The sequence below is a fragment of the Hyperolius riggenbachi genome, chromosome 6 (genome assembly GCF_040937935.1).
Source record: "Hyperolius riggenbachi isolate aHypRig1 chromosome 6, aHypRig1.pri, whole genome shotgun sequence".
NCBI classification, from domain to species: Eukaryota; Metazoa; Chordata; class Amphibia; order Anura; family Hyperoliidae; genus Hyperolius; species Hyperolius riggenbachi.
The window spans coordinates 60,331,571-60,348,311 of record NC_090651.1 but is presented as its reverse complement, the minus strand read 5'-3'; the positions used below and the strand labels follow the sequence as shown (position 1 = coordinate 60,348,311).

The 16,741-nt window shown below is 44.2% G+C and overlaps 1 protein-coding gene across 3 annotated transcripts in view; it reads right to left on the bottom strand.

The window, feature by feature from the left end:
• Positions 1–16,741, bottom strand: part of C6H1orf87 (chromosome 6 C1orf87 homolog) — a 40,699-nt gene that overhangs the window by 12,735 nt on the left and 11,223 nt on the right. For 2 of the 3 annotated variants that reach the window (XM_068242493.1, XM_068242495.1), the window contains exons 1-5: positions 10,782–10,922; positions 9,245–9,438; positions 7,764–7,905; positions 4,530–4,627; positions 2,399–2,466 (exon numbers count right to left, since the gene is read on the bottom strand). In XM_068242493.1, the coding sequence (XP_068098594.1) occupies positions 2,399–2,466; positions 4,530–4,627; positions 7,764–7,905; positions 9,245–9,351 (415 nt within the window). In that variant the 5' untranslated portion in view covers positions 9,352–9,438; positions 10,782–10,922. Of the gene's footprint in view, positions 1–2,398; positions 2,467–4,529; positions 4,628–7,763; positions 7,906–9,244; positions 9,439–10,781; positions 10,923–16,741 lie in introns of those variants that run through there. The other variant, XM_068242494.1, reaches the window with a different exon arrangement.

Sequence of the window (16,741 nt, the reverse complement as noted above, 5' to 3'; positions counted from 1 at the left end):
AGTGAGACCCCTTTTTAGTCAGCCAGGGAGACCCCCCCCCCTTTAGCTGGCCAGAGAGCCAATGCACCCCCCCTGGATGGAACCAGGGATGCCCTCTTTAGATAACTAGAGAGCCCCCCTTCTCCCAGTAGGCAGCTAGCCAGAGAGACCCCTTTAGATAGCCAGAAACCCACTTGTTAGGTATCGAGAGTGGCGGGGTGGGGGGACATGCAGCAGGAGAGATACACTCATTCACCTGCTTGCATCCACACATACCACATATTAACTTCCTGGTCCTGGGTCCTGCCTAATGGTAACAGCACCACCTACATCATAGGGGGCACTGTTACCATTAGACGGGACCAGAACCAGGAAGTTAATATGTGGCACGTGTGGATGCAAGTAGTTGAGTGAGTGTAGCTCTCCTGCTGCATGTCCCCCCGCCACTCTCGAGTCGCCTGCCCCAGTAGTATGTACAGTATGTGAGAACTTGTTTACCTCAATAGACAAACCAGGAGACCCATCTTGTGGGCCTAAAGTACACCTGAACTGACAGGGTTATGAAGGCTGACACAGTGGTGTAGCTATGGAGCTATGGGCCCCGGTGCAAGTTTTACAATGGGCCCCCCAAGAACTCTATATGTAACACTTGATACGGCGAAACAAAACCTACCAAGGTCTTCCACACTATTAGAGGTGCAAGAAGGGGATGGGGAACAGCTTGTTAATGATTACTACTATTCAAAGCATCTATAGAAGTGAATATTATCAGCACAGTCAGGACCAATAAATAGCTAATACTTTGTTTGAAGAAGAGCCCCATGCGGCCGCTCTGGTCCAAGGGCCCCGATGCAGTCTCTACCTCTGCAACCCCTATTGCTACGCCACTGGGCTGACATATTCATTTACTTTTAAACAATACCAGGTGTTTGGCTGTCCTGCTGATCTCTTTGGCTGCTTTAGTGTCTGTATCACACACCTGAAACAAACATGCAACTAATCCAGTAAGACTTCAGTCAGAAACACCTGATAAACATGCTTTTTCAGGGCCTATGGCTAAAAGTATTCAAGGTAGAGGATCAGGATAGCCAGGCAAAAGATATTAAATATGGCAACCTCCATATACCTCTCAGTTCAGGTGTCCTTTAAATGGATATACAGACATTAGACAGAATAATAGTCATGTGGGCTGGATTTTGGGGGTTTAATGCTTTGTTTTCACCTGTCACTTCCCTTTCCTCTTCCCTTTCCCTAAGACAGAGCATGCCACTTGATCAGGCCCAGAGACTGCTGAATAGGCTGTCAGCCAAAATGATCATGAACACCTATTTCAGTTGACAAAGGCTAATGTTTTTACGCGTATAAGCTTGCCGTCACGAGGCATTGACTGTGTATGAAGACAAGATGAATGCTTTATGACCCTCTGCTGAACGAGCCTGCGTTTGTGATGCTGCGTATCTTCTTGAAATATCAGCTGTCAGTATCTCTCTCCCATGGAGCTGTTGGTGTGATTTATGCGGGACTGCACAGATTGCGGTATACATTTTTAATGACGGCAGTCACAAATACTCTGTGTTCACACGGAGTCCGCACAGATCACTTGGCAGATGTATTTTCTGTCAGCAGATGGCTGCGGGTTCAGTCCGGATTAGGGATTTCTGTGTGGATACAAGGAATGCTGTTCACCCACCATGCATGGGAAAGACAGACTCCCAATGTGTATCAATAAATCCATTCATCTCTGAGACGTATGGGAATCTGGACTCCGGCGAGTGAACCTGGGTGGGAATGACTGAGAAGAAGGGTTGTAGTTCACTGATTGATCTCTAGGGGCAGGATCATGGGGGATTCTATACAAAAAAAACTTAACCATACTCCAAAATTAGTTATCATCATCTTCTAAAGGTGGCGTATGAGTGGAGTGATAATAACTCCTGAACTATTTCCCTTGAACCTCAAAATACATCTTTCTCCAGAACAAAACATTAGGCTGAAAGCAAACATGAAGCGGAAATAAACTGATGGGATAAACAATTCTAACTCTAATGCTAAATGTAACTTTTCTGAAATCTCAGTTTTATTTTGGCTTTAAAAGTTATCTAGGTTTAAAGATTTGACTGCTTATTCAACTCCCACACTGACAAATCTGCTCTCTTCTCTCAAATGTTTATTTTCGTAGATGCACAGGAGTTTTATAACCCCTAGTTAGTTATCAGTGAGAAGAAGAATAAGGTTAGGCATTTGGAGGGGGGGGGGGGGGGTAGGGTTAGGCATCAGGTAAGATGTTAATATCGGGGTGTGTGGATAGGGTTAGGTGTCAGGTAGGGCGTTTGTACGGCGGGAGGGGGTTAGGGATAGGCATTAGGGGGTTTGACCAGGGGGGCGACGACTAAGTACCAGTGTTCTCTAAATTCCATACCTCTGTCCCTGTTTAGGGAAGATTTTCTATGTTCATTTTCACGTAACACATCCGCAATGTTCCTCCACCTGTGAAAAGCACAAGGTGACACCAATCAGAAATGCAGGTAAAAGAAAAAAAAAATCAACTGAGGCCTTGTTTTTTTCCTGCAATTGTGCTTTTCTATTTACTTTTTTTTTTTTTTTGTCGCTATCCACCACTTTTAATGCACGGAACAATAGTGTACTAATAGCTGTATTAATACACTATCGTTCCGACCTTAACCCCCTTGGCGGTATGAAAAATACCGCCAGGGGGCAGCGCAGCAGTTTTTTTTTTATTTTATTTTTTTTAAATCATGTAGCGAGCCCAGGGCTCGCTACATGATAGCCGCTGCTCAGCGGCATCCCCCCAGCCCCGCCGATCGCCTCCAGCGATAGGCGATCAGGAAATCCCGTTCAAGGAACGGGATTTCCTGGAGGGCTTCCCCCGTCGCCATGGCGACGGGGCGGGATGACGTCTCCGACGTCAGCGACGTCGGGACGTCATTGGGAGACCCGATCCACCCCTTGGCGCTGCCTGGCACGGATTGGCCAGGCAGCGCAGGGGTCTGGGGGGGGGGGGGCGCGCGCCGCACCGGATAGCGGCGATCGGGCGCGCGGCGGCGGCGATCGGGGTGCTGGCGCAGCTAGCAAAGTGCTAGCTGCGTCCAGCAAAAAAAAAAATATTTAAATCGGCCCAGCAGGGCCTGAGCGGCACCCTCTGGCGGCTTACCCCGTGTCACACACGGGGTTACCGCTAAGGAGATTAAAGGACACCCGAGGGGAATATAAACTAATGAAATAAACGAAGGAATCTATCTTCCTTCTCCTAGAAATGACTTTTTTTGAGATATCCCACTGTTTTATTTTATGTTTAAATCAACTTTTTAAGTTTCAACTGTTTTATTGTTTTTGCATTCATTGAAGTATGCCAGAGCTAAAATGTATGAACTATTTATCCTTTTTATCTCTTTCCTGCTCTCAGAAGCCATTTTCTGCTAGTAAAGTGTTTTATAGTTGGAATTTCTTATCAGTGAGGGTCACACTGTAGTCACTTCCTGTCTGAGTCAGGACAGAGTCAGACACTTACATACCTGATATTTAACTCTATCAGGGAGAGAAAGAAAAAAAGGAACACAGCATAGTTATTTGTGTGCTAGGCACTGTACATACCCGTGTCGATCTCATCATGTCACATGTCACCTCGGGTATCCTTTAATCACCACAAGACCACACAGACCGCAGCTCCCCTGCACGCTGTGTACTGTAACAGCATACAGGAACCATTAGCGGCAAGTGGAGGGGACAGAACTAAGGACGGGCAGGGAGTTAGAAGTACTGACACTTCTTCCCCTCCCATTATTGACATTCTGCTTAGTCGAATGATTTGGCTGAGCAAATCGGGGGCACAGGGGATGCTGGGGTGAGAGAATGGTGCAGTGACGTATGTCACAGCACCCACAGCACCACACATGAAACAGCATTAAAAGTATGTTTATAATAAAGCAGTTCAGGGGTACTTTAAACAGATCAGCTGATTGTTGAGCTGATGCTGCCCCCTACAGTCTGCTGCCCTTAACCACCTGATTTAGTCTGCTTCATGGTACGGCTGCCCCTGGACAATACCATCACTACAGGAGGAAAGGAGCCAAAGTGAAGATGGGGGAACCTGAGTATATGGAGGATTGTGTTTTGCTGCATTTGCATGAATGACTGTACAGTATATAAGTAGCTGAATATCAACCATTTTACTGTAGTGGTGATTAAATTTGTGAAAATCTATTATACCTTACATCTGCTGAAATATTTGGACCTGCACTTTAGCTCAACAGGCTCTAGAGGTTCCTGAAGGGTTTTGTGCAGAATACAGAACTCTGAATTTTAACTGCAGGCAGGAGCAAAAGGAAAGGTTTTTGTACCGTGTAAACCAAAATAATTGTGGGTAAAAAAAAAAAAAGATATTGTAATATGAAATGCCTGATGAAGAGGACTAGTTTCCTGAAAGTTTGATAAACTAGATAGCTATTTAAAAGTATTATTTCTTAATCTCTTATTGTTTACAGTAGGTGAAGAGGTCCTGTCATCATCATAGCAGATTATTGACCACTTGCCGTAATTTTCCTTGGTCAGCGAAGGCGTTATCTTCCAGCAGGGGGAGCATTGATGCCGGAGGAATAGAGACTCCATGGGATTCGCAGACACTGACAAACTATGTGAACACAAGAAAGAAATGATAACTGAAAGACTGGCTAATACTTGTTCACAGTGTTAATAGGGCTGTTCAGCAAACACCTGGTACACTGCAGATTGGCGGGAGCTTCCACCTATTCACTTTCTATACCTATCTTTTCAACCATTGTTATAACCTTACCTTCTAAAGGTCCCTTTGCCTCATACAAACTTTTAAAAAGGATAATTGACCCGAGGAGGCCAGGGCATTAAGAATGGGTCGTGGATGCGTACTCCAACATGACAACTACTCATGTCCAAGGCAGCAAAGGAGTGGCTCAAGAAAATGGTCCTGGAGTGGCCTAGCCAGTCTCCAGACCTTAATCAAATAGAAAATCTGTGGAGGGAGCTAAAGGTTTGAGTTGCCAAACATCAGCCTCAAAACCTTACTGACTTAGAAAGGATCTGCAAAGAGGAGTGGTGGACCAAAATCCCTCCTGAGATGCGTGAAAACCTGGTGGCCAACTACAAGAAATGTCTGACCTCTGGGATTGCTAACAATGGTTCTGCCACCAAGTACTAAGTTATTTTTTGGTATCAAATATTTATTTAACTCGTTACAATGCAGATCAAGCTCTGACTTTGAGACAATGGGCGCTATTAACAAAAACTTCTCATACGTGACTTATCACCTAATTAATTAAAATAACCTTTCAGCACATTTACAAGCAAAATAATCACTCAAAGTAAGTTGTTCCTGATTAACTTCATTTCAATATTACTTTTCTTACCTTAGTTATATTATATTTTTGCTCTTTGGGAGCTTAAAATATACTGTAACATAGATAAGGTGAAAACAAGTGAAAAAGATTGATGAATCATGCCCATTGGGTTTTTGAGGGTTGAATGATCTCATAATGCCAATGTTTACATAGAAATCAGTAAGATTTTTCCATAACCACTTGTACTTCCTTACAGTGAGACTGTGCTTTTCTCTGAGGTCCATATGCTAATAGAGTGCAGTCTTGCCCCACCCACTCATTCACCCTGCGCTAATAATCTTTAGGTAGGTATTTTTATGTACTTCCCAATAGTCCCCCATTGATCACTAGCCAATGCCTTAAAAAAATCATGTGATTTGAATTCCTAGATGAAATGTGAGATACTGCAAGTGATCCATTTCAGATATTAATGTTTACTATGTACAGGGAATAATTAAAGGACACCCAGAGTAAAAAATAAACCGATCAGATAATTAGATGCATCTATAGTCCTACTCCCAAATAGGACTTTCCTGGAATTCCATAATCTTATTTAGTATTTAAAGGGAACCAGAGATGTACCATAGCTGGGAAATTGAAAAAGCTGTTATACATACCTGGGGCTTCCTCCAGCCCCATACGCACGGATCGATCCCACGTCGCCATCCACCGCTGCCCACATCTACGAGAACCGGCTCCCATCGCTGACGTCATCGGAGCCAGCTACGCAGGAGAAGTGCGCCCTCTGCGTATCTCCCCAGCGGCTACTGCAGAGATACGCAAACAGCGCACTTCCCTTACGCTTAGACTGGCTCAGACTGACGGAACAGCGGGGAGCCGGTTCTCGTAGCTGCGGGCAGAAGAGGATGGCGGTGTGGGATCAATCAGAGCGTATGGGGCTGGAGGAGGCCCCAGGTATGTATAAAATCTTTATTTTTTCATCTCTGGTTCCCTTTAAAGATTAAAATCTACTTTAAAGTTTTGACTGTCTCAGGCAAGCAGTTTTTAATGTTATCCAGCTCCCACACAGACAGATCTTGAACTATTGAACTTGTTATCTGTTCCCTTCAGGCAAATGTGTTTTCCTCAGCCACACAGAGTTTTACAACCCTAATTATTATCATGTCACCTGTCACCTCGGTTGTCCTTTAAGAAGTTTGGATTCTTAACACTTACACTGAGAAAAAAGATTGCAGACTAGTTCTAAGTAGGATTGGAACTGTGCATATACATGTTTATCTCATCATGTTACTTCAGATACTTTCCTTTAATTAACCACTTGTTGAAAATGAGGCAGTATATCTACGCCCTGCTGGTGGCTAATAAATGGCTATTATATGTACATCGTCGCGTCTCCATTTTGTGCGCTTTATCATCGCCGTCCGCTAGTAGACAGATCAGTGAATGGGAACACAATCCCATTCATTGACTTAAGTGCCTGTGATCAATAATCACCAGCATCAATGAGATGCCGTACGGTCATTGACAAAATGATAGTGAAAACATACAGGCGTTTCTTCCTGTAAAGCGTGTATGTAGTAAACGTTACAGATTAGAGAAAAAACTGAAGGGGGACATCTGGTGGCCAAATAGTAAATTACACCCTAGTACATTACACTACATTTAAACACATGTGTCTCCCAATAAATTTAACCCCTTACTTCCCTCCCCCCCCCCTCCCCACACTCTGCTATAGCTACCAAAATAAAATATCTGTATTTATAGTAAAAAAAAAAAAATGACATTAAAAAAATACATAAATAATTACCTTAGAGACTCAACTTTTTTTTTTTAACTGTAAAAGGGACTCAACTTTTTAATACATGTGTCATGAAAGTGAAATGTTACTGTTATATTTGCAAGTAAGGGCTTGTAATCAGTGATAGTGGCAAAACTGAATAAAACACCTTTATTTCCAAATAAAATATTGTCACTATACATTGCACTAGGGAGATAATTTAAACATTGTAATAACCGGGCAAATGGGCAAATAAATTGTGTGGCTTTTATGCACAGTATCATGTTCTATTTTAAAACTATAATGGCCAAAATGGAGAATTAATGATTTTTACAATTTTTTTTTATATTATTCATGTTAAAATGCATTTGGAATAAACTAATTCTCAGTAAAACCACCCATAGAAAGCCTAATTGGTGGCGGAAAAAAAAACAAGATATAGATAATTTTGTTGTAATAAGTAATTATAAAGTTATTGGCGAATTAAAGGGAGTTGTGCTGAAAGGTGAAAATTGCTCTGGTCCATAAGGGGAAAAGCCCCTCATTGGTGAAGTGGTTAGTGAGTGTATGTAGGTGTTAGGCTGTCTGGAATTCAGTTTCAGTTCCTAGCAAAGCAAGATTGTTAGCTACCACTGCTTCTGTGAGAAGTAATAGTGAAATAAGCTACAGATCGTTACCTCTGAGATTGATAAAAGGCTGCAGGAATGTCGGTCCCTCCTGAGCAGGCTGCCTCTAAAAGAGTCAATGTTTTGAATCCCACTCATCAGCTCCTTTATGTATAACCTGGCATTTCCTTTTACTCGATCTCCATTAGGGCAGCTGTGACAAAACAGACGCTTGAAGTGAATCTATCAACATACAGACACTGTAAGCACGATACACCTAAAACTGCTCATTTCTGCTTGGGAGCCCAACACCACGCACAAAGTGTCTGCCAAGGCTTGTGGCAGAGCATTCTTTTTAAATGTAAGGACTGCTTAAAGCGGACCTGAAATCAGAACTGCCTCTCTGCTGTAAAATATATGCAACAGCATATTAACCTTTAAAGAAAAACATTTATTTGTTACAGCTGACAGAATTCCTGCAGTAAATCTGCAATGTGTCTACTCCCTGCTTTCATGGAAGCAGACATCCTATTCTTTCAAATGAGTTTATCTTCCTTGGCAGTCAGCTGACACAGGGGAGAGATCAAATTACAACTTGTGATTAGACACAAATGATGGGGAATTAGACAGGCTAAACCAGGCATGGGCAAACTTGGCCCTCCAGCTGTTAAGGAATTACAAGTCCCACAATGCATTTCAGGAGTCTGACAGCCACAGTCATGACTCATAAAGGCAAATGCATTGTGGGACTTGTAGTTCCGTAACAGCTGGAGGGCCGAGTTTGCCCATGCCTGGGCTAAACTCTCTAAATACAAACAGGGTTCATTTCTCTATGTTTTCCTTATGTTCTGTGCTGGAGTTCAGGTCCACTTTAACCACTTGACGACCGCAGTGGTAGCCCCCCCCCCCCCCCTCCCTAAAGACCAGGCTCATTTTTGCAGTGCTGGGCTGTGCAGGCTTTTCAGCCTCCTGCACAGCCCAGCTTAGGTGCCCAGCGATCGGACTCACCTCCTTTTTTTGTCCCTAAGGGGACATGCCGTCGGAGGGGTCCGATCGCTGCAGGCTTTGTTTATTTATTTATTTTCACAGCCTCTATGAGTCTCTCTCTCTCCCCATCCCCCTCCCTCTCCTTCCTCCCTTCCCTCCGTCATCTAATTTGGAACAGGACGGCGATCTGTCCTGTTCCGCCTCTCATAGGCATCAGCCTATGAGAGGAGGGAGCTCCCCGGCCAATCAGAGGCCGGGGATCGCCGATCTCGTACAGCGCTGCGGCCCCCGGCAGCGATGTACACTTGTAAACAAAGGGGATTTTTTTCCCCTTATATTTACAAGCAGCCTGCTAGTCGCGATCAAATTGCTATTTGGCTACTGCAATCTAATGCTGCCAGTGGGACCTCTCCCAAACAGATCCACTGGTGTAGCGCTTGGCCAATCTCCAGCAATCGGCAAGCGCCACAAAAGCACTCCTAGTGGGTCCCAGGCCTACGTGACTGTTGGAGGCTTATTTTATTACAAAGCTGTCAGACCACTTCAAATAAACATATGACACTTACCCTTCATATTTGTGCACAGGATATCTGACATATTTGCTCGCAATAATCTTTACAATTGTTTCAGGTATTTTCTCTCTGGCTCTAGGCGGGGATGTGTGGTCTGACATGTTGGTTCCACAGATTGTCAGGAATTATTAGTGGTACGGTCCATTCCACATTGTACATATCACAACTTCATCTGTACATCTGGAAAACTTTCAAAGAGGGTTTTCCTATATTTACTAGCATTGGTAAATTTACAATACACAGCATCTTCTCTCCTCCATACAAAGCATCTCATTTCCTCCATACACAGCATCTTCTCTCCTCAATACACAGCATCTCCTTTCCTCCATACACAGCATCTTCTCTCCTCCATACAAAGCATCTCCTTTCCTCCATACACAGCATCTTCTCTCCTCAATACACAGCATCTCCTTTCCTCCATACACATCATCTTCTCTCCTCCATACACAGCATCTTCTCTCCTCCATACACAGCATCTCCTTTCCTCCATATACAGCATCTTCTCTCCTCCATACAAAGCATCTCCTTTCCTCCATACACAGCATCTTCTCTCCTCCATACACAGCATCTCCTTTCCTCCATACACAGCATCTTCTCGCCTCAATACACAGCATGTCCTTTCATCCATTCACATTAACTCCCCTCCTCCATACACAGCAACTCTCCTCCTCCATGCACAGCACCCCCACTTCTCAAAAAAACAGCATCTTCTCTCCTCCATGCAAAGCATCTCCTTTCCTCCATACACAGCAACTCCCCTTCTCCATACACAGCAGCTCCTCTCCTCCATGCACAGCAGCTCCTCTCCTCCATACACAGCAGGTCCTCTCCTCCATACACAGCAGCTACCCTCCTCCATACACAGCAGCTCCCTTCTTCCATACACAACAGCTCCTCTTTTCCATAGATAGCTGCTCCTTTCCACCATATACTGTCTGCATCTCCTCTCCTCTATACGTGGAATCTATTCTCCTCCATACACAGCACCTTCTCTCCTCCAGGATACAGGGGCTTTGCATGGTCCATGGGGTTGCAAAGAGTCAGACACAACTCAGGGCTCGTTTCCACTGTAGCGGTGCGGAATCGCCTGGATTCCACCGCTTAAGAAATCGCATGCGGCTGCGTTTCCCCGTGCGGATTTACCCGCGATTTCGCATGCGATTTCGCATGGCAAGGAGCCAGGCAAATTTAACCATGTCACTGCCTGTGTAAAGTTCCATTGCCTTTCGTGCGAAATCGCGGGGAAATCCGCATGACAAAGCCGCATGCGATTTCCCTATTGAATGCATTAGTGGCGATTTGCCCGCATTCCTGCCGCACGCGAAATCTGACGACCCTGTCGTGCAGATTTTTCCCGCACCGGAAAACGCCGCCGCCGCCACACACGTGGACACAGCCCCATCCACTAACATTGAGTATGCGAATCCGCATGCAGTGCCCGCATGCGGATTCGCTATAGTGGAAACGAGCCCTGAATAGGGTCTGAACACAAAACAATACATTGCTTGCAGGAAGAAATAACATTACTAACCTGTCACTGGGTACATCCAGCAACACAAGCCCCAAACTGTGTGTTAGCGTAGCAGTCTTTCCGTTCAAAATCTGGTAAAAAAACACAAAATGATCAATAGTATTTTGAGTATTATAGTGTAACGTGAATGTCGTTATGTAAGCTGCGGCTTCCTTTCTGTTGTTACTAAGGAGCTGGGCGAGGTGGCAAACACACCTGCTTATCTCTTATCAAGTATATTTATGTTTGGAATAGACACACATTTCTGCTCTGTGTATGTTTACCGGACTACGGATGGCTGTTGCAAATGTTCTTTATGTAACTGAATGGCCTTATAAGGCGGCACAATGCTAATACGATGCTTCCTAGACAGGTAACCAGATTCCATTAAAGAGACTCTGTAACAAAATTCTCAGCCTTATTTCTTCTAACCTATAAGTTCCTATACCTGTTCTAAGGTGGGCTCGATTTGTGCAGCCTTTTCTAGTTGCACTGTCTCTGTAATATATCTAATCTTCTTTTCTTTGTCAAGCTTTGTCGACCAAGAGAGGAATGCACTGCCTCTGCTGTGATAGGAAGAAGTTATGTACGCCCCCTGCACACTCCCTACAGGCTCTGTGTGTGTGCTTTGTTCATCCTTCACAGACAGGTCGCTGCTCTCAATTTCAGCTTGTCTGAGGGGGGAGGGAGCTGCCCATGCTGAGAAACTGTGAGTAAATTCACTATGTAATGAAAACTTGTAGTATACTGTAACATGAGATATATATATATATATATATATATATATATATATATATATATATATATATATATATATAAAATATAAGCCAAGGGATGAGCAGCACAAACCGAATTTTATGCAATACTATGCAAAGCATGCACGCAGCGCTGGAGGTCCCCAGACTCCATAAGACATATATAAATACAGAGGGTGCTGCAGCACACAACAGGAAACCAGTGACAGGGGCTCTTGGTTACGCTTTAACGCGTTTAAGCTCACCAACTGCGCCAAAGTGTCCCCGATCTGGTGAGTCCTACTCTAAACAGGCAAAAATGCCAGTCTCTATCAGCGTTCTAGTGGGAACCATGCCAAAAGCCCAGGGGTCAGCTAAATGGGAGAAATGAAATTAAAAACACCTCACCTTATACTAGCTACTAACTGAACTATGAGCACCGCTCATTTATATGCTTAACTGTGCTAGAGATGGGTGTGGTCATGCACGCTCACAGGGGAAAATCACATAAGCCAAGGGATGAGCAGCACAAACCGAATTTTATGCAATACTATGCAAAGCCCCTGTCACTGTTTTCCTGTTGTGTGCTGCAGCACCCTCTGTATATGTATATATGTATGTATATATATATATATATATATATATATATATATATATATATATACATACATCACTTCCTGGTTAGGGACCATGTTGTTTGTTTGTAAACATTGCCTAAAACTGGCGATTAAAAGCCAGGATCACGGCGGAGAGCTGCGGAAACGGCAAAGAGGGATCCAGGAGATCACAGTGACTCGATTGGTATGTTTTTTATTGTACAAATCGGACAGTACAGATTCTCTTTAAAAAGAACTTCCTGCGTGCTCAAGCATAAATTACCTGCCTGCCTAGTGTCCCAATAAATCAGATTAAAAAGTAAAGTTAAGGTGGTCATACAACATCAGACGACTTGGCGGCCGATCAACCATCCAATTCAATCAATATAATCGAATTGGATGAAAACCGGCACCACCAAGCGCATGCCCAACCAACAGTGTGACCAATTTCAGGCTGAGCATGTAGATCAGACATGCTGCAAGATGTCGAGTCATCGGAGTCAGTCGGGTGCACGGTGGTAATGTCGAGCAATATCGTGACAAGTGACGTGATGAAACCCCCAACGCTTTCCCCCCAAATGTTCAATGTGCCCCCCTGTGCAGTATAGGTGACCTGTCAGTGTCTGCCGCTGGCTCCATCCTCCGTTCATACAAACACCCCATGTGTTTGCCGACGTACACGTGGGCGCATGTATGACATCACATACTTGCCCAGATTATACCAGAAACCACGTGGGGCGTGTGTATGGATGGAGTATGGAGCCAGTGGTGGAAGCGGCCAAGTAATGTGTACTGCACTGGGCACCGGGGTGGGTGGGGGAGAACATTGAACATTAGAGGGACAGCTTCGGGTTGGTTATGGCATGATTATTTCCTGATTTTAGGGACTTAAACCTTTTAAAAAGACTCCAAAATCCAGAAATAATCATACTGTCAGGGGGTTTTAATTAGAGAGAGATTTGTCTCTTGGTGGAATCTGCCCATCATCGCTAGATGTATGGCTACCTTTACTCAACCACTTGCCTGCAGTGGCGGCGCTACACTGGGGCTTACCCAGGCTTAAGCCCCAGCTGACAAACTGTCAGCCCACCCTAAAACCCCTGGCTACATATACTAGGGACATATACCCCTGGCTACATATACTGGGACATATACCCCTGACTATATATACTGGGGACATATACCCATGGCTACATATACTGGGCACATATACCCCTGACTATATATACCGGGGACATATACTCCTGCCTACATATACTGGGACATATACCCCTGGCTACATATACTGGGCACATATACCCCTGGCTACATATACTGGGAACATATACTCCTGCCTACATATACTGGGGACATATACCCCTGCCTACATATACTGGGGACATATACCCATGGCTACATATACTGGGAACATATACTCCTGCCTACATATACTGGGGACCTATACCCCTGCCTACATATACTGGGGACATATACCCCTGACTACATATACTGGGGACATATACTCCTGCCTACATATACTGGGCACATATACCCCTGGCTACATATACTGGGCACATATACCCCTGGCTACATATACTGGGGACACCTATACCCCTGACTACATATACTGGGCACATATACCCCTGTCTACATATACTGGGGACATATACGCCTGCCTACATATACTGGGCACATATACCTCTGGCTACATATACTAGGGACATATACCTCTGGCTACATATACTGAGCATATATACCTCTGGCTACATATACTGGGGACACCTATACCCCTGGCTACATATACTGGGGACATATACCCCTGGCTATATATACTTTGGACATATACCCCTGGCTACATATACTGGGGACATCTATACCCCTGGCTACATATACTGGGGACATATACCCCTGGCTACATATACTGGGCACATATACCCCTGACTGCATATACAGGGGACAGCTATACACCTGGCTACATATACTGGGGACAGCTATACACATGGCTACATATATTGGGGACAGCTATACACCTGGCTACATATACTGGGGACAGCTATACACATGGCTACATATATTGGGGATAGCTATACACCTGGCGACCTATACTGGGGACACTGACTGTCTGTCATTATGTGCATTTACTGGTGAAAGGCTGTCTGTCATTATGTGCATTAACTGGTGAAACGCTATCTCTAATTACATGCATTTACTGGCAAGAGCTGTCTGTCATTACGTGCATTTACTGGTAAAAAGCTGTCTCATGTGCATTTACTGGTGAAACGCTTTCTCTCATTACGTGCATTTACTGGGGAAACGCTGTCTGTCATTATGTGCATTAACTGGTGAAACGGTGTCTCTCATTACATGCATTTACTGGTGAAAGGCTGTCTGTCATTATGTGTATTTACTGGTGAAAAGCTGTCTCTTATGTGCATTTACTGGAGAAACGCAGTCTCTAATTACGTGCATTTACAGGTGAAAGGCTGCCTCTCATTACATGCATTTACTGGGGAAACGCTGTGTCATTATGTGCATTAACTGGTGAAATGCTGTCTCTCATTACATGCATTTACTGGTGAAAGGTTGTCTGTCATTACGTGCATTTAGTGGTAAAACGCTGTCTCTCATTATGTGCATTTACTGGTGAAACGCTGTCTCTCATACGTGCAGTTACTGGGGAAACGCTGTCTGTCATTACGTGCATTTACTGGTGAAACGCTGTCTGTCATCACGTGCATTTACTTCGCGCGCCGCAAATTTCCCCCGTAAGCCCCGCTGGCCAGCCATTGTGCTCCTTTTAAGCCCCCCCCCCCCCAAAAAAAAATCTGAAGCTGGAGCCGTCGCTGCCTGCCTGTAAGTGGAATAGCATACATTGTTTTTGTCTGGCATGGGGGATAGAATTAGATAGGCAAAGGTGTACCCCAAAAAGATTTAGTAGTCAGAGGTTTCCGCTGCTAGGCAGGCATCTAGTCGGCTGCAGTGGCCAAGCTGGTGTCAGGCCACGGCAACACAGGGGTGGCCACATAGCTCCAGACTTCTTCAGGAAGGCTCTGGGCAAAAACTGCCATGACAGTTTTGCTGATTGTGGCGGGGTTTCAGGATGTTAACAATTTATGGTCCTGCGGGTGAGTAAATTTACTTCTTGTTTGCCCGTTCTGATTCATTGGGATAGTAGCCAGGTAGGTAAATCTTTCTTGAGCACGCTGGAGGTGCCTCCTTACTACTTTTGTTGAGGACTGTTTTTTTGTGAAAAACAGAAGCAAGTGTTTAATGTGCATCGAATAGGGTCTTTAAAATAATTTTTGGGCACTTCAGAAACGCCCCTTTTACCAATTACATGTTCAGTACCTATACTGGGGTCTGGGGGGCTACCTCGAGGTGCCAAATACTGGGGGAAACCTCTGGCTACATAATACTATTTGGGGTACACCTTTGACTGCCTAATACTAGTGGGCATAAAAGACACTCAAGGTGTCCTAAAAGGAAGCTGGAAAAAAGGGCGTCGGCAACTAGAGGACGAAAAGGGCGCACCTTAGGCTCTAATGCAATTATCGTTAATCCAGCGAAAAAAGCAGAAAAAAGGGCGCCCGTTAAATATCGTTAACAACATTAGAACATTAAAGTTTTTGAAGTATGTTATCATTTTAGAAGCTTGCTACGTTATAGTTTTTGTCATATTATTTTGTTTGTATGTACAGATTTTATGTTATCAAAGATTTTATCGGTTCTATGTGTAAAAGGGTGTTTCTGCAGGGGGAGTGGTTAGGGTTAGGCACCACCGGAGGAGTGGTTAGGCACCACCCAGGGACGGTTAGGGTTAGGCAACACCGGAGGAGGGGGGTGGTTAGGGTTAGGCACCACCAGGGGGGTGGTTAGGGTTAGGCACCGCCGGGGGGGTTAGGCACCACCAGGGGAGTGGTTAGTTTTAGGCACCACCAGGGGAGGGTTCTGTGTAAGAATAGGGTTGGGTTAAGCTGTATTGTTGAATTACGTTACATTTTTAATGTTAATATATTTTCGTTATCAAGTCCCATCTGTTTTAAAACCGTATTTATCGTTAACCATTTTTGTTAATGATGTTTATCGTTATTGAGATTTCATTATCCACCGGCGCTATTTCGTTATCCAGCCTGGCCCTTTTTTCCTGGCGCCCTTTTTTTCATGCATGTGACTTAATAGCAATTGGAGCAGTGGCGTAGCTAAAGAGCTATGGGCCCCGGTGCAAGTTTTACATTGAGCCACCCAAGCACTCTATACGTAACAATTGCATATCTCCCAACATTTTGAGATGAGAAAGAGGGACACTTAAGCCACGCCCCTGCCACACCCCTGATCATGCCCCCGTCACACCCCTAGTCACGCATACCATAAAGATTTCCTAAGAAAAATATGTGGTTTTATAATTCAAACCACACTGGTCCTTTCTATCCTGGTTCATTTTCCTTCATATTAACATTTTAAAATTAGTAATATATCAATTTAACCACTTCAGCCCGAGAGCAATTTTCACATACAGGCGCTGCTTCCATTCATTGGCCAATAACTTTATTACAACTTATCACACCTAAATGATCTATACATTGTTTTTTTCAGGACAAATTAGGCTTTCAGTGTGTGGTAATTTTGTTTAGTAATCACCTCATTTTCTATGCATTTTAAAGGGAAAATAAAC